Source organism: Bos javanicus, chromosome 1 (assembly GCF_032452875.1).
Source record: "Bos javanicus breed banteng chromosome 1, ARS-OSU_banteng_1.0, whole genome shotgun sequence".
Classification (NCBI taxonomy): Eukaryota; Metazoa; Chordata; class Mammalia; order Artiodactyla; family Bovidae; genus Bos; species Bos javanicus.
In genome coordinates this window covers 6,836,816-6,862,590 of record NC_083868.1, presented here as the reverse complement: position 1 = coordinate 6,862,590, position 25,775 = coordinate 6,836,816, and the positions used below count along the sequence as shown (strand labels likewise).

General features: G+C 39.6%; 1 protein-coding gene across 11 annotated transcripts in view; it reads right to left on the bottom strand.

Annotated features, from left to right (window-relative positions):
* Nucleotides 1–25,775, bottom strand: part of GRIK1 (glutamate ionotropic receptor kainate type subunit 1) — a 467,817-nt gene that overhangs the window by 36,904 nt on the left and 405,138 nt on the right. For 10 of the 11 annotated variants that reach the window (XM_061419459.1, XM_061419725.1, XM_061419550.1 and 7 more), the window contains 5 exons: nucleotides 21,872–21,985; nucleotides 18,178–18,381; nucleotides 16,992–17,215; nucleotides 11,079–11,197; nucleotides 6,029–6,246 (listed from right to left, as the gene is read on the bottom strand). In XM_061419459.1, coding sequence (XP_061275443.1) covers nucleotides 6,029–6,246; nucleotides 11,079–11,197; nucleotides 16,992–17,215; nucleotides 18,178–18,381; nucleotides 21,872–21,985 — 879 coding nt within the window. The remainder of the gene's footprint in view (nucleotides 1–6,028; nucleotides 6,247–11,078; nucleotides 11,198–16,991; nucleotides 17,216–18,177; nucleotides 18,382–21,871; nucleotides 21,986–25,775) is intronic. The other variant, XM_061420144.1, reaches the window with a different exon arrangement.

Here is a 25,775-nt window from a genome sequence, read left to right as displayed (position 1 = left end):
AGACCAAATGTGAAGGGTTAGTGCACTTTGCTTATGGATTTTAGTAATTTCCATCATCCTTTTCAGCTTTTAACTGCCTATTCTTCAGCTGTGAAACAACTTAGAATCATCTTGAAAGCAAAGAGTCAGCTTTACCATTTGGATGTGCCGAAGGGATGTTTTGGGGATATTGAGGGGACAAAAGCACATTGTGTGATGAAAAAATGCTTCTTAGAAATTTCCTTGTGACCGAGTATGAATGGAACCCATGTGAGCAAGGGTCATTACATCCCCAACAGTAGATCAGAATGTGCTAAGCTAGACCAGGTAAAGGAAGCTTTCCTTATTGATTCCACAACCTAAGAGAGATACTGTCTTTGATTAAGAGAGAAAGGGAAGGAGGGACACCATAATCGCACAGCAGAGGTGATGCATTAATGCTGAGCCAGGTCAGAACTGAGTCCTTGTGACTTTAACTGCTGTCACTCAGTGACAGGGTGGAACTTCCCTGAGAGCTAAAAGGCTGGCATGTTTCTTTCCCTTGCAGAATAATCCAGCTTAAAATCCCCGAGTGTGGATCCCTCTAAAGCTTTCTGACAGCTTGCCTCCCTCAAGGGGAAAACTAAATCGGATTTAGTCCTTGTTCTCTTTTTGCAAATAAATTTCTTCTTGATAAATAGGGTTGCTGGGCTATGATATAACTTGTAAATCGAGGAACATAGAACAGCTTCTCTTCCTCTGTGGATCTCTCTGTATCCTTCCCGCTATGGTCTGAATGTTTCCCCCACAAATCCATATGTTAAAATCCTGACACTCCAAGGTGATGGCATAAGGAGGTCAGGTGTTGGGGAGGTGTTTAAGTCATGAGTATGGAGCCATGAATGCGATTAGTGCCCTTATAAAAGAGGCTCCTAAAAGACCTTTGCCCCTTTTACCACAGGAGGACACAGTATGAAATCTGCAACCTGGAAGAGAGCCCTCATTCAACCATGCTGGAGCCCAATCTTGACTTTCAGCCTCCAGAATTGTGATAAATAAATGTCTGTTGTTTATAAACTTCCCAGTCTGATATTCTGTTATAGCACCTTGCACAAATAGACTTCTTCACCTCCCTCCCTTTTTTTTCTTTTTCCTTTCTCTAATAGAATTCATCTCTCTTAGATTTCATCAGTGCATTTGCTCATTTATTAAAAACATGTTTTTTGAGTTCTACTATCCTTTACTAGGTATCTACTATGTTCCAGGTACTGTTTTAGGTTCTGAGGATATAAATGACAAACAAAAGAGACCAATTGTCTATCCTCAAGATGCTTGTCTTCTAGAACTCTCTGAAGTTTGACTGAACTCTGGCTCTCCCATCAATAGCTTTATAAATTTGTGGTGAGTTATTTAATGGAGCTATGCCTCATTTCATCTCAATTCCAAAGAAAGGTAATGCCAAAGAATGTTCAAACTACCACACAATTGCATTCATCTCACACGCTAGCAAAATAATGCTCAAAACTCTCCAAGCTAGGCTTCAACAGTATGTGAACAGTGAACTTCCAGATGTTCAAGCTGTATTTAGAAAAGGCAGGGGAACCAGTGATCAAATTGACAACATCTGTTGTATCATCAAAAAAGCAGGAGAGTTCCAGAGAAACATCTACTTCTACATTATTGATTACACCAAAGCCTTTGACTGTGTGGATCACAACAAACTGTGGAAAATTCTTAAAGAGATGGGAATACCAGACCACCTGACCTGCCTCTTGAGAAATCTGTGTGCAGGTCAAGAAGCAGTAGTTAGAAATGGATATGGAACAGCAGACTGGTTCCAAATCGGGAAAGGTGTACATCAAGGCTGTATATTGTCACCCTTCTTATTTAACTTATATGTAGAATATTCCATGCAAAATGCTGGGCCGGATGAAGCACAAGGTGGAATCAAGATTGCCAGGAGAAATATCAATAACCTCAGGTGAGAAGATGACATCACTCTTATGGCAGAAAGTGTAGAGGAACTAAAGAACCTCTTGATGTAAGTGAAAGAGGAGAGTGAAAAAGTTGGCTTAAAACTCAACATTCAGAAAACTAAGATCATGGCATCTGGTTCTATCATCACTTCATGGCAAATGGATGGCGAAACAATGGAAACAATGAGAGACTTTATTTTGGGGGACTCCAAAGTCACTGCAGACGGTGATTGCAGCCATGAAATTAAGACTCTTGCTCCTTAGAAGAAAAGCTGTGACCAACCTAGACAGCATATTATAAAGCAGAGATATTACTTTGCCAACAAAGGCCCGTATAGTCAAACTATGGTTTTTCCAGTAGTCATGTATGGATGTGAGAGTTGGACTATAAAGAAAGCTGAGTGCTGAAGAATTGACGTTTTTGAACTGTGATGTTGGAGAAGACTCTTGAGAGTCCTTAGGACTGCAAGGAGATCCACCCAGTCCATCCTAAAGGAAATCAGTCCTGAATATTCATTGGAAGGACTGATGCTGAAGCTGAAACTCCAATACTTTGGCCCCCTGATGTGAAGAACTGACTCATTGGAAAAGACCCTGGTGCTAGGAAAGATTGAAGGTGGGAGAAGGGGATGACAGAGGATGAGATGGTTGGCTGACATCACCGACTTGATGGACTTGAGTTTGAGCAAGCTCCTGGAGTTGGTGATGGACAGGGAAGCCTAGTGGGCTGCAGTCCATGCAAAGAGTTGGACATGACTGAACAACTGAACTGAAAGGGCGACTGAAGTGAACTGAACTGATGCCTCATTTACTTTCCTACTAGTGGCTCAGAAGGTAAAGAATCTGCCTGCAATGCAGGAGACCTAGGTTTGTTTCCTGGGTTGGGAAGATCCCTTGAAGAAGGGCATGGCAACCCACTGCCGTATTCTGGCCTGGAGAATCCCATGGTAGAGGAGCCTGTCAGGCTATCATCCATAGGGTTGCATAAAGTGGGATACGACTTAAGTGTCTTAGCACACATGTATATATGCCTCATTTTCCTCATCATACAATGGGGATAATATTAGCTTTTTCCTCAGTCTCCCTTTATAAGGATGCTGCTACTGCTAAGTCACATCAGTCGTGTACAACTCTGTGCAACCGCATAGATGGCAGCCCACCAGGCTCCTCTGTCCATGAGATTTTCCAGGCAAGAACACTGGAGTTGCCATTTCCTTCTCTGATGCATGAAAATGAAAAGTGAAAATGAAGTTGCTCAGTCGCATCCGACTCTTAGTGACCCCATGGACTGTAGCCCACCAGGCTCCTCTGTCCATGGGATTTTCCAGGCAAGAGTACTGGAGTGGGTTGCCATTGAAAATGAGATAATATATTTAAAGTGTTTAGGAGCAGAGTGTGTGGCTATGAGCTAGTGTGTAATGCATGCTTCTCATCTCCCTGTCATTGTTTGTACTCTCATCACGGTGTTTCTCCCTGAGATGCTTATTGTCTCGTTTGCCCAGTCACCCAAGAAACTTTTACTTGTGCCTCATTTTCAGGACCAGGAAGCAAGCAGGAGCCTGCTCTGAAAATGCCCAGGGAGCAGCAGTTGTGAGACTAGCGCCGAATTATTTCAGTGAAAAGCACTATCCAAGAATACCTTAATATATTGACCCAGTGGGCTGCCATCTATGGGGTCACACAGAGTCGGACACGACTGAAGCGACTTAGCAGCAGCAGCAGGGTCCTACCAGGTGATGTGGGGACCAACACTTTTTATATTTAGAAACATGCGAGCAGAAACAAATCAAAATAAGGTTAAAGGATACTGTGTGAATCCAGTGATTGATTGGACAGTGGCAGAGTCAGATCTATGGCTTTTTCAAAGCATAGGCTCTCCCTCTTTTTATATTTCTGATGTGCATCTTAGTAAGCAGTATTCTTGCCAGGAAAATCCCATGGACAGAGGAGGCTGCCGGGCTACAGTCCATGGGGTTGCAAAGAGTCGGACATGACTGAGCACACGCTCTATGTATACCATACTATACTATAGTAATCGTAGAATCTTCTCTGCTTCTACTTGCCCCTTTCCCAATACTCTAAAACTTTCTGATATTGGTGAAAGAGGTAAGTCATTTCAGACATTTTTTCAGACATACTCAATTCTACTTTAGCAGTGTCCCTCGGTCCTATATGCCTTGCAGGTCACTTTCCTGGTTTCTGACATGTATTGTGATGGGGGTAGCTTATGTTTCTTCACACTATTGATTTTAGGAAAATTTAAGCTTTCAGAAAGTTGGAAAGCCAATATTTAAAGTCATTTGTCCTGAAAACAACACTTGTCCAAAAAATAAACAATCACCACACTTTATACCTTCATTAAATCAATGACATATTTCTTTAAAAAACAAGTGTTTAAAAAATCATTTTTTTAATAAAGGAAAAGAAAATCCTAACATTTTAAGATTACTCTGTTTTTTATAAACCTCTGGGTATAGTGTACTCTTTTTATGAAAATTTTTTTTTTGAATGTGGACCATTTTTTAAAAACTTTATTGAATTTATTAAAATATCACTTCTGTTTTATATTTTGTTTTTTGTTTTGTTTTGTTTTGGTTCTGAGGCATATGGTATCTTAGCTCCTTGACCAGGAATCAAACCACACTCCCTTCATTGGAAGGTGAAGTCTCAACCACTGGATTGCCAGGGATGCCCCCTAGTTTACTCTTAAAACAAGTTTTTATTTGTTTATCTATTACTGTTCATTATTGCTAAACCACATGTACTGCATAAGTAATAGATGGGAGCCTGGTGAGCTACAGTCCATGGGGTCATGGAGAGTCAGACACAACTGAGTGATTAACACAAACACATATACAATACCAATTTTTGTGAACTGTTATATCAAGATGTGTTCACTTTTTTTTAGCCTTAATATTTTGTCTCTACTTTAATATTCTCCGCAAGTCAGAGTAGTCCACTTGGTCCTGGGGTGGCAATTTTTCATAATCCGGGTGTGAAGTGTTGACAAAAGTGTTCTTAGAGTTTATTTTGGTTACAATTGTTGTTTTCCTTCCCCGCTCCCACCCCCCACCCCGCCCCACCCACACAGGCACAATTACCTCTTCCAAGAAGGTCCTAGCCTATCTCTGTCTTAAACCAAGTGTATGATTTTGAGCAGATAATTTAGCTTCTGAGAGTTTTGGTCTTTTCATGAGTAATGTGAAGGTCTAAATCTTTCTGATCTCTAAGGTTTTTTGCCATCTCTAAAGGTTTCTGGATCTATTAAAATCCATATTTTCCCCCATGGGAGATACAGTATCTGAGATTTGATAATAAAACCACTACAGCTTATTCTGTATGCAAGGCTGAAATCAGTTTCATTACTCTGGGTAAGTCATTAAAAGACATGAACAACAAAATGTACTTGACACTAAAACTCTATTGATTCTAGCTTAAATCTCCTTTGGTGCCTCAGGAAGCTCTCTAGGCTATGGGGAAGGCTTCAGGCTATACTGGGAGCAGTATCCCTGCTGGTGCAGATGCAAGATTAGACTGGAGTCTCCTGGGATATTTTTGGATTTAATTCTCCAAATAAATTCCACTATCAACACATTTACTTGTCATCTGCTCCTGTCTCATCCAGTATAGAACACAATGAATCAAACAAGGATATTCACACATTTTGATTGGAACTTCAGATTAACTGAACTTTATTTTGTGAGTTCCATGTATGAGTCATTAATTAATGAATGTAAAGGTAAGAAGAGATATTGAAGGTACTGATATGTGAAACTGAGTGTATTAAATCGAGGATAGAAGGATTGATATCTAAATGGTGTAAAGGCAAGAGAAAAATGCTGAAGGAAGAGATATGTGGATCTGAGTGTACTATATTGGGGATAGAAGAACTGATATCTAGATGAACTGAAAAAATTGCTTTACACTGACTGCTGAGGGCACCTGGGTTCTTTGTAATCGGATTATCTCATTACCATTTTATTTTATAAAAAAGTTACCTTAAAAAAATTTTTTTTTTTTGGACAGACTCTTATTCCACACCCTCTTTCCATCAGTATGAGATGACCATTGAGAATATACTGTTAGTTCCTTACCTTGAAGAAGGTCATTGTTGATCCATCTCTGACGGCCCCATATTCTATCTTGGTTTGTTTTGCCAAATCATCCGCTGAATCAATGGGGGATTCCATTCGCTCTACTGTCAAGAAGGCGGCCAGATTGGCAGTGTAGGATGAAATGATGATTAGGGTGAAAAACCACCATATCCCTCCAACTATTCTGGTCGAGAGAGCTTTGGGCATCAACTCTGATCCTGTGATGGTATCACCAGAGTAAGAGTGTTAAAGAGAGGTATAAGAAGGGAGAAGACTCATGATTCAACAGTAGTCTAGAGAGATAATGCATTTTTGTGACTCAAAATCATAAATCTATCAAACATTTATTTTCTTGTGTGTAGGTGAACAGATGTATCTTTTTAGAAAATGAAGTAAAATCTAAATGATCTTTTATCATTTATCACTGCTGCTGCTTAAATGTGATTTATTTCCATTTGATGGTTTTAATGGTTTTAACCCTGAGATATTCTATGTCTAAAATTTATAAACAGTTTAGTTGCTTAGATTTGAGTTTGTTTGCTTGTTTTTGCTGAAAAATCCTCAGACTTCTGGCCTTTTTGTACTGTTTAATATACATCTTATTGTGTGAAATAAAATGTTCTAGGTTGTACAACAGTGAAAGCTTTAAAATGTTAACATTAACATTTTATTTAATATTAAAGAATGGGAGAAACTTTCAAAAGATTTACATATTATGCTATTTATCATATGCATTTAATAAAACACTGTTTTACAAGTCAGATGATATTGGATGCAACTGTACTTGACAGATGATGAATCATTCTTTTATTGTTTTATGTTATTTTTGAAGTCAAAATTATTTTTTTAATGTTGATTCTTGTTTAACTGAAAATAATATATTTACTGAAAAGGCACAATTTTGTCCTCAAATAAAGTACAATTTAATTATACTTCAAAGACTGGCTGTTTTGCAGGTGGAAAGGGGCCCTTCTTGGTAAAAACACTCATTTTAGGTGTTATCAGATGGTTCCTGATTATTTGTAAAAAGGTAACATAGTTATGACCAACCTAGATAGCATATTCAAAAGCAGAGACATTACTTTGCCAACAAAGGTCCGTCTAGTCAAGGCTATGGTTTTTCCTGTGGTCATGTATGGATGTGAGAGTTGGACTGTGAAGAAGGGTGAGCACTGAAGAATTGATGCTTTTGAACTGTGGTGTTGGAGAAGACTGTTGAAGAGTCCCTTGGACTGCAAGGAGATCCAACCAGTCCATTCTGAAGGAGATCAGCCCTGGGATTTCTTTGGACGGAATGATGCTACAGCTGAAACTCCAGTACTTTGGCCACCTCATGCGAACAGTTGACTCATTGGAAAAGACTCTGATGCTGGGAGGGATTGGGGGCAGGAGGAGAAGGGGACGACAGAGGATGAGATGGCTGGATGGCATCACTGACTCGATGGATGTGAGTCTGGGTGAACTCCGGGAGTTGGTGATGGACAGGGAGGCCTGGCGTGCTGCGATTCATGGGGTCACAAAGAGTCGGACACGACTGAGGGACTGAACTGAACTGAACATAGAGGCATTTAATGTATTTACCAAGAAAAAGAAAAAACATCTTTCTCTCTTGAAGAAAGAGTATATGGGCAAAGTTTACCTACACAAAGGACAAGCATCTATGAAAGCTCTCTAGCTCAAAACTTTTGATCAAGCTGAGCTATGGAAGGTTATAAATCCAGCAGCAGAACCAAAAGGGGCAGAAAGTCATATGCAGCCTTACCCTAATTGTATTGATCCATGGATGGATTTTGGTTAATCTGCTTGCCTGAAATTCACCATTGCTTCTCTCTTAGCATTTTCCCCATAAACTTGGAGAAATGATAGAGTTTATGGGACCACTTAAGAAGTGAAAGGAAAACACCCTAAGTTAAATCTGAAGTGTGAAGTTCAGCAGGTGAATTATCTGGTTTAAAGGAGTCTTTCACTGTTCTGATTGTCTTGAAGTTTTGTCATTAATGGCTTAAGATAGAAAGGGAAATTGGAGTTTACCAATCTACAAATACATGAATTTATGCTCAAGGTTAATCTGTAAACAAATGCAAATATTGCTCATGAAATCAGAGTCAGCTCCAGGCTCATAATATGCAGATAAATGTTGGCAGTTTCTTAGCTTTGAATTAGCTATATTCTTCTAAAGCTGTTCTTTGTACTTTATTCTCTTTTAATGAGGTTAATGGCTTCACTGTGTTTTTTTTTTCTTTTTTTGCTTGTTTGTTTGAATTTGAGTGTGTAATGTTACACAGATTTAAAACAGTTTTCATCAAATTGCTTCTAAGGATTTAGTAAGATAGTGCGTTGCTGTTGCTGTAATCTTTCAGTTTAATGGGATTTATATGCTGTGGGTGTGTTTGTTTAATGCCCAAGTTTATTTCATATCTTTGTATTGAATTGACCTAGCAGCCTCGTGGCAGTGTGATATTATTTTAGATCTTTGGTTGGCTATCACTAAAATACCATTTATTTCATAAAATACCCATAGGAAATAGGTAATACAGTTAGTAGATATATTTTCTTAGCTTATAGGTATAGATTTTCTGCTGTGAATTTATCCTTATTTTATTTGGTTGCATTTGTGAAAAGATCAAGTTTTAATTTATTATTCATATAATTGTGTATTATATGGCAGGAAAATTAGGCAGACAGATGGATAACCAACTGTCTACATGCAATAATAAATTCACATCTATCACACTTTAAAATAAAACATATTTATACATTTGAATGAAGTTGTCTTGGAAATTAAAAATAATTAATAGGAACCTACTCATACAACATTTTAAACCCTTGGTAGATGGTATGAATTTCTCAACACTACATCTTTTGAAAAAAATTCACACAGTTTTCTGACTTTCATGACTCTCAACGTTAACTGATATACCTAGAAATGACTTCACTCAAGTAGAGATGATTTGTTAAAGGTCAGAACTCTAGAGGATGAAATCATGACAGTAATAAAAGCAGAATAAAACGTCATCAGAAAATATTTGGGATGAGAGACAATACTTGCTGAAGTCTCTTTAGTGCCTTTTACGGCAGACATGACAGCCAATCCTGATCCAGACTTTGCTCACGCTCTGTAGAAAAGAGAAAGCCTGATCATCACATTAAAAAAGAAATTAAACAAAATGGTTTCCAATTGAGTACAGTGACAAACTTCTGCTAGCAAGAGCGCAACAGTCAATACAGAAGTTAGCTACCCGGTCCAATGCCGCATGCTAAGGACAAATGCAGGAACAGTCACCAGTACCGCAAATTTGTACATCATAATATTTTTTTCACCTGACAGATACTTTAAACTTCTTGAAAAACAAGCAGAGTCTGGTTGGGGCTGACTGTCATGTACCCAAGGTCGTGGTAACTAGCAGACACTGCATCCCACGGTTTGCTGTGGATGATGGGAAACTCCAAACAGGTAGAGTATGAAAGAGAAATTTAGGGGGAGGGTACACTCATGTGACAGGCTTCCCTTGTGGCTCAGCAGTAAAGAATCTGCCTTCCAATGCAGGAGACATAGGTTCGATCCCTGGATCAGGAAGATCCCCTGGAGAAGGAAATGGCAATTCCCCCCAGTTTTCTTGCCTGGGAAATCCCATGACAGAGGAGCTGACAGGCTACAGCCCTAGGTGTCACAGAGTTGGACATGACGTGGCTACTAAAGAACAACAATAACACTCATATGACAAAAGGCAGTCACGGTCACATATACCTGCACAGGCGTGCTGCATACTCTAGGAAACCCAAGGCTATATTTTTCTATTCTAATGGTATAGGAAGGCAGGCTACTGGTAAGGAAGGAAGTCTCTTTCATTCTTTGAAAGTGATTGCTCACAAGATAAATGCCTTAAAAACTAAATGCACTGGTAAAGCAGTACATGTCATCCAAAGAGTTTTCCTGTGGGATTTATAGTTCTGTCTTACGCTCTAAACCCACGCAAGTGATTTCCAGTAAATCAGGTGCTGGGTCTACACCTACTTTGCACTGCCTGAATAAACTATACTTAACTGCGTGTTGAGATGATTTACTCACTTTGCTCAATTATTTGGTGTTTCCACACTAGAAACCCTGTTCTCTCTCCTTGGAATTTTTAAACACAATATAAACACTTTGAGTAGCATGATAACGAGTCCCTCCTGAGAAGCCTTAGGGCTTACCCCTAAGTAACAAACATCTTTAATATATATCCTAGTTGAAATTTACTTTGCCAATTTATTTTGCAGCTTGTTGTCAAATAAGGAGATATTCCAAACACAACAGCATCTGTGACTGATGATTTTCTTAAATTAATGCATTTAATCTTGAGAAGTATTTTCTAGACCATACGCCTGGAATCAAAGCTGAGGAAAATCCACAGAACTGTTGGATTTCTTCCAAAGGTTAAAACAACTCACTCCTCCCTTCCCCACAAAGTCAAAATCCTTCAAATCATAGAAAATGTACAAAATATATTACATTTCTGTGGTTTGAATTTTATTTCCTCCAACATCTCCAGTTTACTGTTGCTATGGTTACCAACTGAGGGAGATTGTAAAAAGTTACTGGGAAGCTAAGATGAATCCCAGTAGGGTTTGTCAGAGTGGTAATTAGGTGACAGTTTTAGGGACTGTCATCTATTGGAAGGATGTAAATCAACCTAATTTTCAAAGGATTCAAATTTTAGCCCTTTCAAATTGTAACTTGTGAGGTTATGACTAAAAAGGAAAAGATAGATATCTCCATCTATGCCAGTTGGTAAACAATTTCTAAGGCAATTTATCCTTTCCTTCCCTCTAGGAAAATTTATATTTGTTGCTTGATAGAAGTTTATTTTAGATCTGTAGCAAAGGAGTTCTGTTGCTGTCATATTTTTGTCTTTTTTATTTTTAGAAATGTCTAAGAAGCCAGGTTCTATCTTTTTTAACTTCTGAGTTGGTTTTTAGCCTACCCGCTATGTTCTTGGTGGAGTTTACCAGCATAAAAGCCTGTCAGCAGACCGTGGGATGCGTGTGACAAAGATGGGCAACCTTGTACCTTGTTGCATGAGAGCTCCAACTCCAAACCAGAAACTATTTAGTAAAGTAAAATTGTTTTCCACCACGTCTGAGTCAGGGTTGCATGGGTGGGGGTTATACCACTCGTAGGGTGTAAACCTGCGGTAGTTAACAGAAACAGTCTGTGAACATGAGGTAGATACATGCGGCACCAGCAAAAACCCCCTGAACCAGGCACAACACCCAACAGCGAATGAGGGACGCGTCAAACCAAGCAGTAGGCCGTGTTCATAAACTTACAGCTTTGGTGGGCAAAGTGCAAAGGAGACTCTAGACATTTTATTTACCAGTCTTCTGATTCCTAGGCAAAGCCCACTGGGTGACTGGAACCATATTCCTCAGATCACCTGAGTTTTCACTCATTTCCATTTTATTGAACAACTAGATGGACTGCAAAGGGAGGTTCACTCATCCCAAGTATTCACCCCACAGAGTAGCAACGACAGTGACACGGACACAGTTGCATACCAACTGTAATATCAAGATTCTGTGTCACTAGGCGCTGAGGAAGACACGAAATAGAGGGGTGACTGGACTTCAAGGCTTATTGACTCATAGATCAAAGGAGTCTATGTAGTCTAGTGATTCAATAATGCATCAAAGGAGTCGCAAGTTTCAAACGATTAGTGAACAAAAAGAGGGTCTGGATTGGGGTGTATTTGATACTTTTATGAGAGTATGTGGAGATAAAAATCCCAATCTGTAAATGAAGAGATAAAGTTCAAATTTAGAAGTACCCTGTCCCAGGCATCAGAGTTCATTTATGTTAAGGCCAGAGCATGTCTGGATGAACAGTTTTAGGTTCAGACTTTCCTCTAAGATTCATTCTGAATTGTTTCTACAACTGTGAACTGTGGCCACTTGATTGCCAGCCCTAGCTGGTTAGGAAGTCGACCTTGAATAAGTAATTTAAACTCTCTGGCTTCAGTTTCCTTATTTTTAAAGAAGAAAAAATCCAGATATCTCTAAGTTGTGTTAAAATAAAAATTTAAGGGGCTGAAGTGATTTGGGGTTCTTCTTCTATTTTCTAAAAATCTGTCTGACCTCTACAAGCCCAAGGAGCTCCCTGCTCTGTGGTTCTTTTTTAAGACTATCTTTCCAAGGGGCACTTATTTTTCTAAAAAAGACATTAGCAGATGTGCTGCGAAGTGATCTGGAAATGATTTAAAATGCAGTAGTCCTTAACACCGAAAGCTATGCCATTTGCCACTGAATCCTTTTAATGCAAGCAAGAGTGTTAGAGTAAAGTCGATGTGAACATATGGAACGCTCTCCAGCCATAGGTTTCAGCAGTAAACAATAGCAGGTTGCTGACACATGGTGGTGTTAAGGTGAATACGTTATTTACAGCAAGAAGCGGGGCACACTTTGAATCAGGCACAAGGAAGTGGGCAGATAGTTCTTAATGAAACACCATTCCCTAAACCTGCAGACACCTTCTGAAAAGTATACAGTGTCTCCTCATCAAGTCTTAAGGAGGCTAGGATAACAGCCTTGTAGTTTATCCCATAATAATGGCATCCAAGTCATTACTACGCCTTCTCCACAGCTGCAGGGCACACAGTGCAGGTTCCTGTGAAGCTTATGAATAAAGCTTTAATTGACAATGCCATGCCAATACATTTTAATTACTGTTTCAACAGTATAATTAAGTTTTGAATTTATACTCTCTTATAACCATAGAAGTTTGCTGAGCCGAAGAACCTGATACCGATGTTAAGAAACCTACTACTTGAAGCAGTACACAGGGTAAAAATGCCACTACTTAAACAGTATCAGTGGTGCTTGTACAATAATTTAAGAAAATTAATTGCCATACATTAGGAGGGCTGTGCCTTCAAAAGCAGAAGTTTCTCTAAACAGCTCGTAAAACCTGGCCACCACCAGCCCCGTGATATTCTGGCATCTCTCCCCTGTATGTCCTCTGATGAATGAACCCACCACTTCTTTCTTTGGAATGCTGCATCTCACTTGGTCCTGTTTCAGTATTTCAGACTTTGCAGCTCAAAGTGAACAATTAATCTAGTTTTCTATGGCAAAAAAGAAAACTGTCCAAACAGCAATGCGATTCTGCCTGCTCTGCAGAGATATTTTAGATTCTTTCTTTCTGGGATTCTGAGTGACTCGGAGAGTATGTGGAGTGAGGAATATTAAATAGTGATTTGATGCTGTGCTGTAGCACTCTGACTTTTCATAATGCAATAGATCTACCTGTTGCCTGGATGCAGATATTTCAGCTTGAAATTCCTAATGTCTGCTTAAAGATAGCCAGTGTGACAGCAATGTCATCACCAGGAAGCCTGGTAGAAAGATTAATTCATGGCCTGTACCAATGATATGCTGAAGCTGCTCTCCTCACCTGATTCCAATTTTAGTAAAATGACAGAGAAAGGGGCAAATGTGCTTAGAATTTATGTCAAAACTTGCATCTCGAAGAGTTATACTGAAATACAGAGGCTCATTTTGGTTTTATGTTCATATACGCCAAGCTTTTACTTGAATGGAAGATATAGAATGATTCTCATACTAAAGACTTCTAATTAAGGGATTCTTTTTATGACTGAGAACGGATATCAGGCTACATCAACAAGAGGGAGATCTTTTAATGGAGAAAGCCCTCAATCTTGTAATGTAACTGGTTGGGTTTATAGTATAACTGTAGAGCTACAGTCAAAGGTTTTCTTGATTTTTCTTTGCCAAAAGCCAAATTAAAAAAATGTCCATTTTAAGAAGATAAACATAAATTGTAAGATGTAAGCAGACATTATTTCTGGATATTCAGTCTATCTAAATTGCATGTATTTGATGGACATAATTCCTTGGGATTAAATACTTTGCAAAAAGTAATTTAGAAAATATCAACCACAAAGCAAAAACACTGACATGCACATTTGTAACAAGTCATAGTAACTAAAAATTTTTGTATGGTTTTTCCTTAGTTTGTCTAACTTTATAAATCAATTCAGTTCAGCAAATGGTTAGTAAGCTTCTGTCTAGTGAGAACATAAGCCCAAAAGCAGTGATGAGCTTTATTTTTCCCTCTAAAAGGACAAGAAAGTGTATACTTCAAAACACAAATTCAAAAGCCTCTCTAGAGCTAACAGTGATTAGGAGATTAACTGTTTTTCATTTCTATCTCACTAACTTTGAATGCAAACCACTAAGGTGATAACAGAAAGTCATTTTCCATCTTAGCTCACTGACGTAGAGTGACCAAGTTCATGGTCTCAGGCTATGAGGATGGGAAGTCAAAGCGAATCGGCACACTTATTTAACCAAGATTTGTCTTGGGGAATCACATCCAAGATGTATTTAGTGGCTTTATGAACTGGAAGCAGAAATGGATTCAAAGGTATGGGGAAGATGAATATAGTTGAGAATGCAATCCCCGTGACAGTGCACCTGTGCACTGCAGGGAGTTATTTTTTAAATTTTTTTTATGTTTTACCACCATGCTGTGTAAAAGATTGCATTTGATGTCTGATACTTTCACTTCCAAGACCCAGAATGAGAAGAAAGACAGTGAGAAGGGAGTAATAAGGATAATAAGCTAAATAAAGAAAAAAACCTGGTCTACAAAGTGTACTGTTGGTGAGTAGGAATCCTGAGTAAATAGCATTGATTGGGGGAGAAACAAGGCTGCTTCTTTTAATTTTGGGGCCACACTTCACAGCATATGGGACCTTGTTTCCTGGCCAGGGACAGAACCTGCATCCCGGCATTGGAAGCATAGAATCGTAACTACTGGACCATCAGGGAAGTCCTGGAGGTTGTTTTCTTCATTGAAAGAGAGTTAGAAAATGTAGGGCTCTGGATCACCAGAAGCTTACAGAGGAACAGATAACATAAGGAAGGGAAAGCTACTTAATGCTACATTCATTTGGTGGTAAAAATAAGGCAACTTAAAGACACACTTGGGGTCAAATGTAAACAAATACTTTGAAATTGTCTGTGAGAACTGCTGGATGCTGTTGACATGGTTTTCTCTTGCTGATTTGGGTCAAGTCAGTGTGATAAATGATGTAATTGCTTGGTCATCAACATTGTCTTGACTGTTCTACTCATCAGCATCACTGCCTAGATAAAGCAATGAACTGGGGAGTATGGACACTCACTTCTCTGTTACCTTCTGCTGCCTGGATTGCCCCACTAGTCCTAAAATCACCCAGCAGGTGTGGGCCCTGAATAGAGGAATGGAACATCAAGCCAGCACAAGATTTCTTAACTATCGTCAGATGGCACATCACCTTAAGGCAAGCATTTATTAAATGACCATTCTAAGGCAGTATGTATTTCACTTAGGAGCAAGTAATGAGACATGCACCTCCAAAGGTGAGTGATTCGTCTTTGAAAATTAGACATTCAAAGCAATATCATCTTTAATTATTTAGAGCACAGTTTTTCCAACTTGATGCTATTGACATTTTGGGGATACGTTTTTGTCATAGGGGGCAGGACTGTTCTGCACACTGCAGGAGGTTTAGCTACATCCCTAGACTCTATCTACCAGATACCAGTAGCATCCCCCATCCTCTGTTGTAACAATCAAAAGCTATTTCCAGACATTGTCAAATGTTCAATGGGGGGTAAAGTCTCTCCTAGTTGAGAACCACTGATTAAGTATTATCAAAGGATAATGTCATTCTACATACTGCCCCTATATTATTTTCTGAGGTAAGACACATAGAAAGAAAGCTTTGGTAATTATTTAAAATTAATATCTGGACAAAATTTGGAAAACAATCTAGAGTTTGGTAATGGTATAGTTTATGAGGTATAGAGAACTTCCAAACATTCATTTCATATTGAATATGTCTCACTCATATGCGAAAGCATACATTAATTTGCTTTAACTGTGTCTGCAAAGGACCTGTAAGACCTTTCTCAACTAGGTTATTTTTCTAAGTTTTCTTTATAATTGTGCCAGAGAAAGAGTTACCCGGCATTAATCAAAATCATGCACTGAACAATGACGAAGGACTAGGGTGAAGAAATATTTCTCTTAGAAATTCCTAGAGGGAAAACCAAAATTGATTAGGAAAAAGTTCACTGAGTTTTGCTGAAAGATGAAAAAGATTGAAAATGAGTAGAGGACATAAAAAAGCAATTATTTTTTTTTAACATGGTTTGTCTAGGGATATCAACTGTTTAAGCCACAGCTGTGTTTCAAATTCAGTATCAAAGGTATTTAGAATATACGATCTACTGAATGGTATAAAATCCTTTAAAAAATTGTGTGGAACAGAATGGTTAAATGTACAGTTATTTCAGAAAATAAAATCTAAACAGAATCACCAGAGTAGCACAAAGATTTCATGCCTCCAGTGTATGTGTAGCTAATCTTTCCTTTTCATAGTTATTTCTAGAATTCTCTTGTTAACTAATTTTTTAAAAATAAATTTTATACAATTTTCAAAGTATTTGTCTTTATTCTTGAAGACTCCATGATCTTATTTAATCCAGTGTTTTTTATTTGCTAAAACAGTTCCTGGCTGACTTTTTTTCTATTTTTCTTATTATTTGCAAATATTCCAGGGGTCAAGTATCCATACACCATTTTCCTCTTCCTGTTAAATTGCTTTAGCTATGGCTTTTGTGGCAATATAATTCATGGAAAATGGGTAAATAACCATTGTATGTTGCTTTAAATACTGATAAAATTAAGTTAGTATAAAACTTAGTGATCTTACTATTTTTTAAATGTACCTTTATAAATAATTAGAAGATATTCATTTACAGAGTGGCTTTTATGAGGGAGCATGTGACAAAATAGAACATCAGGCAAAACTAAATGAATAGTTTGACGTTCATGATCTCTGTCTACCTCTAGAGCACACAGGTCAACCTGAGACTGACCTAGATCTGTTGGAAGTTCAGTGATTCTCTAACTTACCTTGCAATCACAAAAAGCACACAACTGACTCCTAAGCAGGCTAAGAGGACATACATCCAAATGTCAGGAGACAGGGGGTTGAGGAAGGAGAAGACCCCTGGATTAGTGCCATTGGGCTTCCGGTAGAGAATGCTGATGCCTAGGGTCATGAAGGGTTTGGAGAAGTCGATGACTTTTTCCCGCACGTAGGTGATGGTAAGAGGAGCCACCGCCAAGTCAGCCTTCTGCAAAAGCAAGTTTGAAATTGTCCCTTTAGCTGTCTAGCTTCTGAGAGAACGTCTAGACTTTTCCTGGTTCTCCTGATTCCTATTCTCAACTCCAAAAACTTCTCACATGTGAAGCTTCTATGATGATTGACTCTGACATTAAAACAGTTGATTTACACAGTTATGTTTATGAAATAGTATTTGTTACCAAAGAGAAGCCAGAAGGTGTGAAACACACACACACACACACACACACACACACACACGTATATATGTATGGCAGGTGATATTTAGTTACTAAGTCATGTCTGATTCTTTCAACCCCATGGACTGTAGCCCACCAAGCTCCTCTGTCCGCAGGATTCCCCAAGCAAGAATACTGGAGTGGGTTGTCATTTCCTTCTCCAATATATATGTGTTGTTGCTCAGTCACTAAGTCATGTCCAACTCTTTGCGGCCCCATGGACGCAGCTCACCAGGCTTCCCTGTCCTTCACTATCTCTCAGCCTTGGCTCAAACTCAAAAACATATGTGTTAAACTCAAATATATATGTGTTCCACACACACACATTCTGAAACTAAATGGAGGGGGAAAAACTGCAGAAAAATATCTTTAAAAAAGGATGTGTGAGAAAAATAAGAAATGAGCAACTTGGTCATAAAATTAGTTGATGAGATTTTGCTTCAAGCTGCAAACTTCAGAACTCCTTATCTAATCTAAGAATCACTCACGTTTATTCTTCAGTATGAAGGATGAGCCCATAAGTTTTTATCCTCAATTTTTATCCCTGTTGCCTCCTAAGTAAGGAAACTACATTTATAGGTTGCTTTCTCCCACTTTTTAGGTCATTTTTATGATTCAAAAAAATAAAATATGTCTTCTGACTCTGACTCAAACATCTTTCTCTTTTCATTTACTTCTCATTATGCATTTTTTTAGACATTTAAGACCACAGTGTAGGAGATATATTTTTGCTTACATGATCTATAAGTTCCTTGACCATTCCATTCCACTCTCCTTTGTCATTCTGAGCTCCATATTTGCCATCAGCAACGAGTTTAACATCATAGATGAAACCCAGGATGTTTGACAATTCCTTCAATAGATCCAGGCAATATCCTTCAAATCTGTCATTTCCATACAGGGGCTTATCAGATTTCCTGTACATCACATAGGGTTCTTCCTATATGAAACAAATCACATGTGAAACCCTGCTATAATGAAAGGCAGAATTTACTTACATGAGCTCCAACAACAGCCAGAAGATATAAAATATTTGAAAACGGATTTTAAGATTTGAGAATACTAAAGAAAGTCACTTCCCTTTCTGCCTTTACTAAGCTCATCTTTTGTACATCCTCTATAAACATAGAACACTTCATATGTTACTTTCTCTCCCTCTTCTCTCTTTGAGAGTTTTTTCCCCTCCACTGCTGAGGGCAGAACTGTGAGTAAACGGTGTGATAGAAACAGGATCACGTTTAAACTTTAGGTCTAGCCAAGAAGGCAGTGGAGGATCTGATGTCTGGCTGTCTGGTTTCCAGCTATGCCTACACCTAAGCTTCCAGGGCTAGACCCGCCTACCCTCCTGGCTTTTATCTATGAGCTTCACCTACTTACAAAAAGAAATCTAAATCAGCACATACATTCTCTTGTTTTTCAAATTTCCTGTCTCCTAAGTACTCTAAATATTTTAATTTTCTCATTTTTCAGCTAAATTGCATCTCAGTTTCACTCTTCCCTTATTATCTACATATTTTTCCTGGCTCCCTTCAGGATATCTTATTCAAAGACCGCTTTGATGTCCCCTTTCATCATCAGTTACGTTTTCTTATTTGAACTCACCTCAGAGATCCCATTTGGTAAATTCTTTGCTTATATGATAAATCCCCTGTCCTATGAGGACATTTCCTTACAACTACTTATCTCTAGCCTTATTAATTCTCATTTGACTAAGTAAAATTTTACTTTATTTTATAAAATCAAAATAGTTACTACATTACTGATCCGTCCTGTATGTTTAGGCTTATCCTCAAACAAACTGATAGAAGTAGAAAACTCTATATTTCCATGAGAAAGTTGCAGAGAAACTAGTCACCAGAAAAAAACATTTTTGTTTTGGATGAACGATTCTCGGAAACTGTTTCAGAAATAAATTTCACATGAGGACTGTCCAAAAGGTATGATTTTAGAGGTGGCCACTCCTATTTATTTCTTGGATTGCGTGTGTGCTGAGTGGCTGAGTTGCTTTAGTTGTGTCTGACTCTTTGAGACCCCAAAGACTGTCCCCCACCAGGCTCTTCTGTCCATGGGGTGCTCCAGACAAGAATACTGGAGTGGGTTGCTATGTCTTCCTCCAGGGGATCTTCCTCACCTGGCGACTGAACCCACAACTCTTATGTTCTTGCATTGGCAGGTGGGTTCCTTACCAGTAGTGCCACCTGGGAAGCACAATTCGTGGATTAGGGAGGAGCAAAGAGGGAGGAAGAACAGTCTGTGAGTGAACAGTGGCTGGATGGGGCATGATAGGATTGCAACAGAGAGCAGGCTTTTAAAAACCAGTTAGGAAAGGACTTCCCTGGTGGCTCAGATGGAAAAGTGTCTCCATACAATGCAGGAGACCCAGGTTCGATCCCTGGGTTGGGAAGATCCTCTGAAGAAGGAAATGGCAACCCATTCCAGTACTCTTGCCTGGAAAAATCCCATGGATGGACGAGCATGGTAGGCTACAGTGCATGGGGTCGCAAAAGTCAGACATGACTGAGCGACTTCACTTTCACCTTTCTTTCAAAAAAGGAGTACAGTTAATAAAGGAGCAGTACAGAAGAATGAGCAGGCCAAGGAGATTTTGGACGCACACAGCAATGAGCATCAGCTGGAAGAGAGACCTCAGTTCCCTGACCAGGAGTCCTAATTGCTAGACCACAGAGTCCAGCAACTAGGGCCTAAATCCCCAGTCCTTGCTTATGTTGACAAGAAAGAATTCTGATGAGGAGGTGGCAGGTAAAGAGAAAAGTAAAATGTTTATTGGAAAAGCAGAGTGCAAGCGGAAAGACATACAGATGAGCTCTGCAAGAGAGGTGTGCCTTTGGGAAGTTTTTATCCTTTATGAAGGGATAGTTTTTCTGAGTCTTTGTCTTCCCACAGGCCAGTTGTGTTCTCCACCCCCACCTGCTCCCCAGCTAATTTGTCTCAGGACCTTCTCCTAGGTGCGCCTGGAAAAGATGGATTTCCATGCAAAGGCATCTGGGAGGAGAGAAGCAAGACTTATTATGGCCTGGCATCCCCTGAATTTTGATCCCCAAGGAGCCTCTATGCACAGGTGTACTGTCTCCCTTGCCCCAAGGACAGGGGCTATGTGATCTCTTGATCCTTTACTCAGGCAAGGTTTAGTCCCTCTCTGTTCCTGCATGATTGCTCTCCTAATGTGTCCACAAGAGACAAAGCCTGGGTATTTACCCTGCTTCTGTTGTTACTTCCATTTCAGAGAGCAAACTAGGAGGCTGTATGTAAATGCCTAACCTGGAGTCCACTGATCTTCTGTCTCAGGCAATGCAAACAGGAGGCTAGTTTTAAGGGTCAGGCCTGAAGCCCATTTTTCCTGCCCCATGAAATGTAGGCAGGGGTGCATGCATGGATGCTAATTTGCTTCAGTTGTGTCCGACTCTGTGGGACCCTGTGGACTGTAGCCCTCCAGGCTCCTCTGTCCATGGGATTCTCCAGGCAAGAATACTAGAGTGGGTTGACATGCTCTCCTCCAGGGAATCTTCCTGAACCCAAGTCTCTTACATCTCCTGCACTGGAAGGCAGATTCCTTACCACAAATGCCACTTGGGAAGTCCCGTAAACAGGAGGCTGGTTATAAATGTCTAACCTGGAGCCCATCTGTCTCCTGCCTCAAAAGCAACCAACAGGGATGGTGGTAAGAGTAATAGTGGGATGTCGACCCTCTGTGCTAAATTGCTTCAGTCGCATCTGACTCTTTGCGACCCTATGGACTGTAGCCTGCCAGGCTCCTCTGTCCATGGGCTTCTCCAGGCAAGAAAACTGGAGTGGGTTGCCATTTCCTCCTGTAGGGGATCTTCCTGACTCAGGGCTCGAACTCAAATCTCTTATGTCTCCTGCATTAGCAGGCGGATTCTTTACCGCTAGTGTCAACCAGGAAGACCCACAACCAACATAATTAGAGGCTAAGGCAGAAGGGAGGAAAGAGTGGTCCGTGTGTGCAACGCAGGTAGAGTATGGAAGCAGGATCAGTGACAGGAGAGATGCTGTGGCTGTGAAGGACAGACGTTCTGACAATACCATTGGGAAGCAGGGGAAGACATTTCCTTGCATCTCTTACTCCATCTACCTCCCTGGTCTTTTACCAGAATCTCCCCTTGGTTGAAACCAACCAGCAGCCAGACAGCAAGGGTAACCATCTGGGTAGGACTAGAGAGTGGAGCCGAACATTGCTGAGCATGGACTGGAGATTAGAGAGCTTCAGAACAACATTGAAAGTGGATAATTCAGTCCACTACTGATATATGTAAATATATGCTTTTAGTGCCCCAATTAAAACAGACTTTTACAGACAGAGGTGTTGGCATGAAAAAGATAGCTGAGGAACCCTTCAAGGTCTAGAGTAGGAGTTTTGATCAGATACCCTGGATTCCACAGACTCAACTTACCAGAATGGTGGTGACGATGAGTGTTCGGTTGGCAAGAGAATCGGTGATATTATTGGACCTGTCTTTGTTGCCATCCGTCATGTTAAGCCCACTGTTGGAGTTCCAAATCCCAATCTACACAGAACACATCACATCAGAGGCTGCTGGACTGTCAGTGACGATGCTTATGCTAAAGAGAGGCCCCTTCTACATCAGGAATGGGTACAAAAGCTCATAGTCTGGGAAGAGGACACCAGGGCACCATTACAGGGGAAGCTGCTACATGTGGGAAAACGAAACAATGGAAGAACAACTGCGTATGTGGAACAGAAAATCTGTGCTATGTAGAGTGCAGGTACGGGAGGTCTTTTTAATTTATTAAGTTCAATGTTCTTTTCTAAATTAAGAATTAGTAAACGGGTATCAGATTTTCTTCCAATACGTATTTGTTGAACACTGACTTATAAACCAGGGATTCTTCTAGGCACTGGAGGACATAGCAATGAACAAAAGAGACAAAGACTTCTGCTCTGGTGGAGCTTACATTAGACTGATACAGATCTTATGTTGCCGAAGTATTACCATCAATGCCTTTAAAACTTATGAGAAATGAGACAGAGGAGGCAGGATGGACAGTGAAGAAGCTGGGCATCTAAAGGGGGAAGATAAATGGAACAAAAAGTGTGGATGGGCAGGAGACCACGTTCCAGGTCCATCATCGAGGAACTAGTGCTGGGTAAGGGCGTCTCCCATGGGCTCTGGTAGAGCTCTGTTCGTAGCTCCCTTGTACCTCTGTTAACGGACCTTCTTCTGTTCTTATCATCTATTTATCTGTCTTCTTTGTTCACTTGACCATGAATGCCTTTAGTGAAGGTATTACTTCTATTGCTTATTGATCTTTCTGTCACAGAAGCAACCATTGTGATTGGCAGTCAGTGAAGCCTCTTGTTCTTTTAAGAAATGGTAACCCCAATTTCCACCCGTGGCCACCTCACTCTTGGGTTATTAGAGTCTGTAGAAGTAGATTGATTTGTTCTGCCTCTAGGGGCAATCTAGGAGCAGGGCCTTAGGGAACTGGCTGTTTGTCTGAAGTCTTTTGGAAGCATTTGCTGACAGCCTAGTGAGGTGGAATGCAAACCTGATTGCTGGGTGGCCTTGGACAAGATGCTAACCTTTCTGAGCTCTGGATCTCTACCTATAAAATAATTTATAAGGATGTGGAGACCATCAAATGAGTAAATGTCTGTGAAAGTACTAGTATATGTTAAGAGCTGCATGAATGTTAACAATAAAGGAATGTTCACAACAAAGGACATAAAAATGGTCGCTCCAGTAATTTCTTTAAGCTTGCCCTGTTATGAAAGAACTTGGAATCATTAGTAAAATCCATTTTCTTTGAAATTTATAAGCTGACAAAGGAGCTATGAAAAACAGGGACAGTTTAGGAACACCAATACTTGGATGCAGTCTGCAATGGACAGGGTAGACCCAAGCTTGATCTCTAAATATACTCTTCCATTGGGAGGACATTTGGCTGGCTGGACAGTGTATGAGCTTTTCAGATGGACTCTTGTCCAGATTCTAACTTTGCAATTTACCAGCAGTGTGATCATGGGGAAGTTAATTTCCCTACCAGTAAAATGGAGACAATGGAACTTTTCTGATGATTAAATAAAATTTCACCTGTAGAAATGTTAGGCTTCTTTCCTTTTCTATTTGCTTACTTTGATTTACTGCCCAAATGCAGCAGCTGAAAATTCATTTAGCTCAACAAATTTTCTTTTTAGAAATATAAATTCTTTGAGGTAGTTTCAAGGATTATTACAGATTTGTTCATCAGTGTGAATTATTTGAATTTCACTGTCTTCTTTTTATACTTAATAAGGGATAGTTAGATAGTGACATAAGGAGACAGGTCTAGGTAAATGGGGTTTGGGGGTAGTTTTTGCATTTGAAAGTATTTTGATCCTGTCTGCAGAGAGAGTACTAGAGGTATGATTAAGCTGTAGGATAACACCTTTAATGACCATTCAGTCTTTCCAGGATCAAGTGTAATATCCATCACTTAGAATGCATGAAACACATGCCTGCTGGTCAAAGAACCTTTGCTTTTCTTTGTCTGGCTTTGAACTCAAGAAAAAGGGAAATTTTTTTTCTTCCCTCTCTTCTAAACTCCACTCCTCTTCTCACTTTTTTGGGGCAGGGACCCTTGCTTCCAGGAAATATATCTCAGACTAACTACAGTAGGGAGTCTATGAATTTTTAGCCAAAACTATGTTTTAGGTTGTAAACAGTTGAATTCTAACTCTATGAAGACTGTGTTTCAATTGGGCCCTTGCTGTGTCTTTAATTAAACCTTGACTTAGGCACTAGGGAGAGGGGAACCTAATTTTTAATTAAATATTGAAAGCTGGAGGAAAAAAACTGCATTTTAGCCAATTTGTTAAGTAGTGAAGTGTGTTCTCAGTAACTCTTATTTCTATTAAAGTCGAGTGTTTAAAAGACCTACACTAATATTTGAAATGGCATGGCTGATTGGCCTTGCAACATCACTCTCTTTTAAAATACAAACTTGAAATTGTAGACAAATACATCCCACAGCTTAACATCTGGCTTTGTTTCTTTTACCAGCCTCACTAAAAAGTGTGGAAGGTATGATATCATTGCTGCTGCATTTGTAACCTAATGAGTCCCAAAGTACCAATCAGTGTAGACTTTCCTCCATAAAATAAGAAAAAGAAGAAGAATTTTTCCTACTGTTGGTGTAACAGAAGTGTCCTCAAATCTAGACTAAAAGAATATCAAGAAAAAGTAAAGATCAAGCGATTCATGGGAAGTGGAGAGTTTACATATGAGGTTTGAATGACCTCAGCCTTGTATTTTCAAACTTTTTAATCAGCAAAGCAAGTAGAGTGTCTATGTTTGCATACAGGGTTATGTGTGTCTTTTAAACCAAAGTTGTCAACTGGCTTTACCTTTTATTTAACTGAAGTAAAATAACACATTAACAAATGTCTCTTTCTGAAAAAGCAAGCTCCCATGATTCATCTGTGCTGGGAGGTTGTTGTTTGGTCACTAAGCTCTGGTGGGAGGGCTTCAGTTAACCAGGTGCCTGGATATTTAGCATTTCAGTCCTGTCCTCCGACTTTGGAGGATTGCCTCGAAGAAGCAGAACCTTAGTTTTCAAACTGTACAGCAAAAGTGGTCAGCAGTAATTTACCAGTGAGAAGCAGTGGAAGGTGGATCAATTATTTGTGGGGAGGAACACTCAAAAACTAAATAGTCTGGTCCTGTCTTCTCTCACTTTGTAAACTGGCATGAGGGAGCAGTCATTTATCATCTAGGACAACAAAGGAAAGCACTTGAAAATGAGGACTTAAATGCAATTAAGCAAGCCTTTTAAAAAAAGGTAGTGTGACAAAGGGAATGCTCAGGAAGTGACTAAGATCCATCTCTCAAACCTGGTGTGTGATTCATGTAAACTCAAAATCCAAAATTGCTGAGTGACATAAAGTATCTAGGGGAAAGAGGTGACTCTGTTTCCTGTATGATGAGTTTTATAAACATATATTTTAGTGATGAGCTTTGTAAAGACCGCCATATCCTTTTCTTGGAAAGAACTTCAGGCAGACTGTTCTCGACTGAAAAACGTAGGTGTGTAGAGAAGAGCTTTTGGAATTAGAATGCAATGGGGTGAATCCTTCTGCTGTAAGGTAGAATCTTGTAGGGAGAGGACAGTGTGTTGGTTGGGTCTCAACAGGTCTCCTGTGCTAGCGCTCAGATTACTGCAAATTGTTGATGAGCAGTCATAACACAAAACAGCACACCACAGTATATACAGCTTGCAGCGTGGCAACAATGGGTCAGCAGAAGGAAGAGGCACAAAGGCATGGAGGAAAGCCAAGAAGTGCATCCTTGGGAAGTG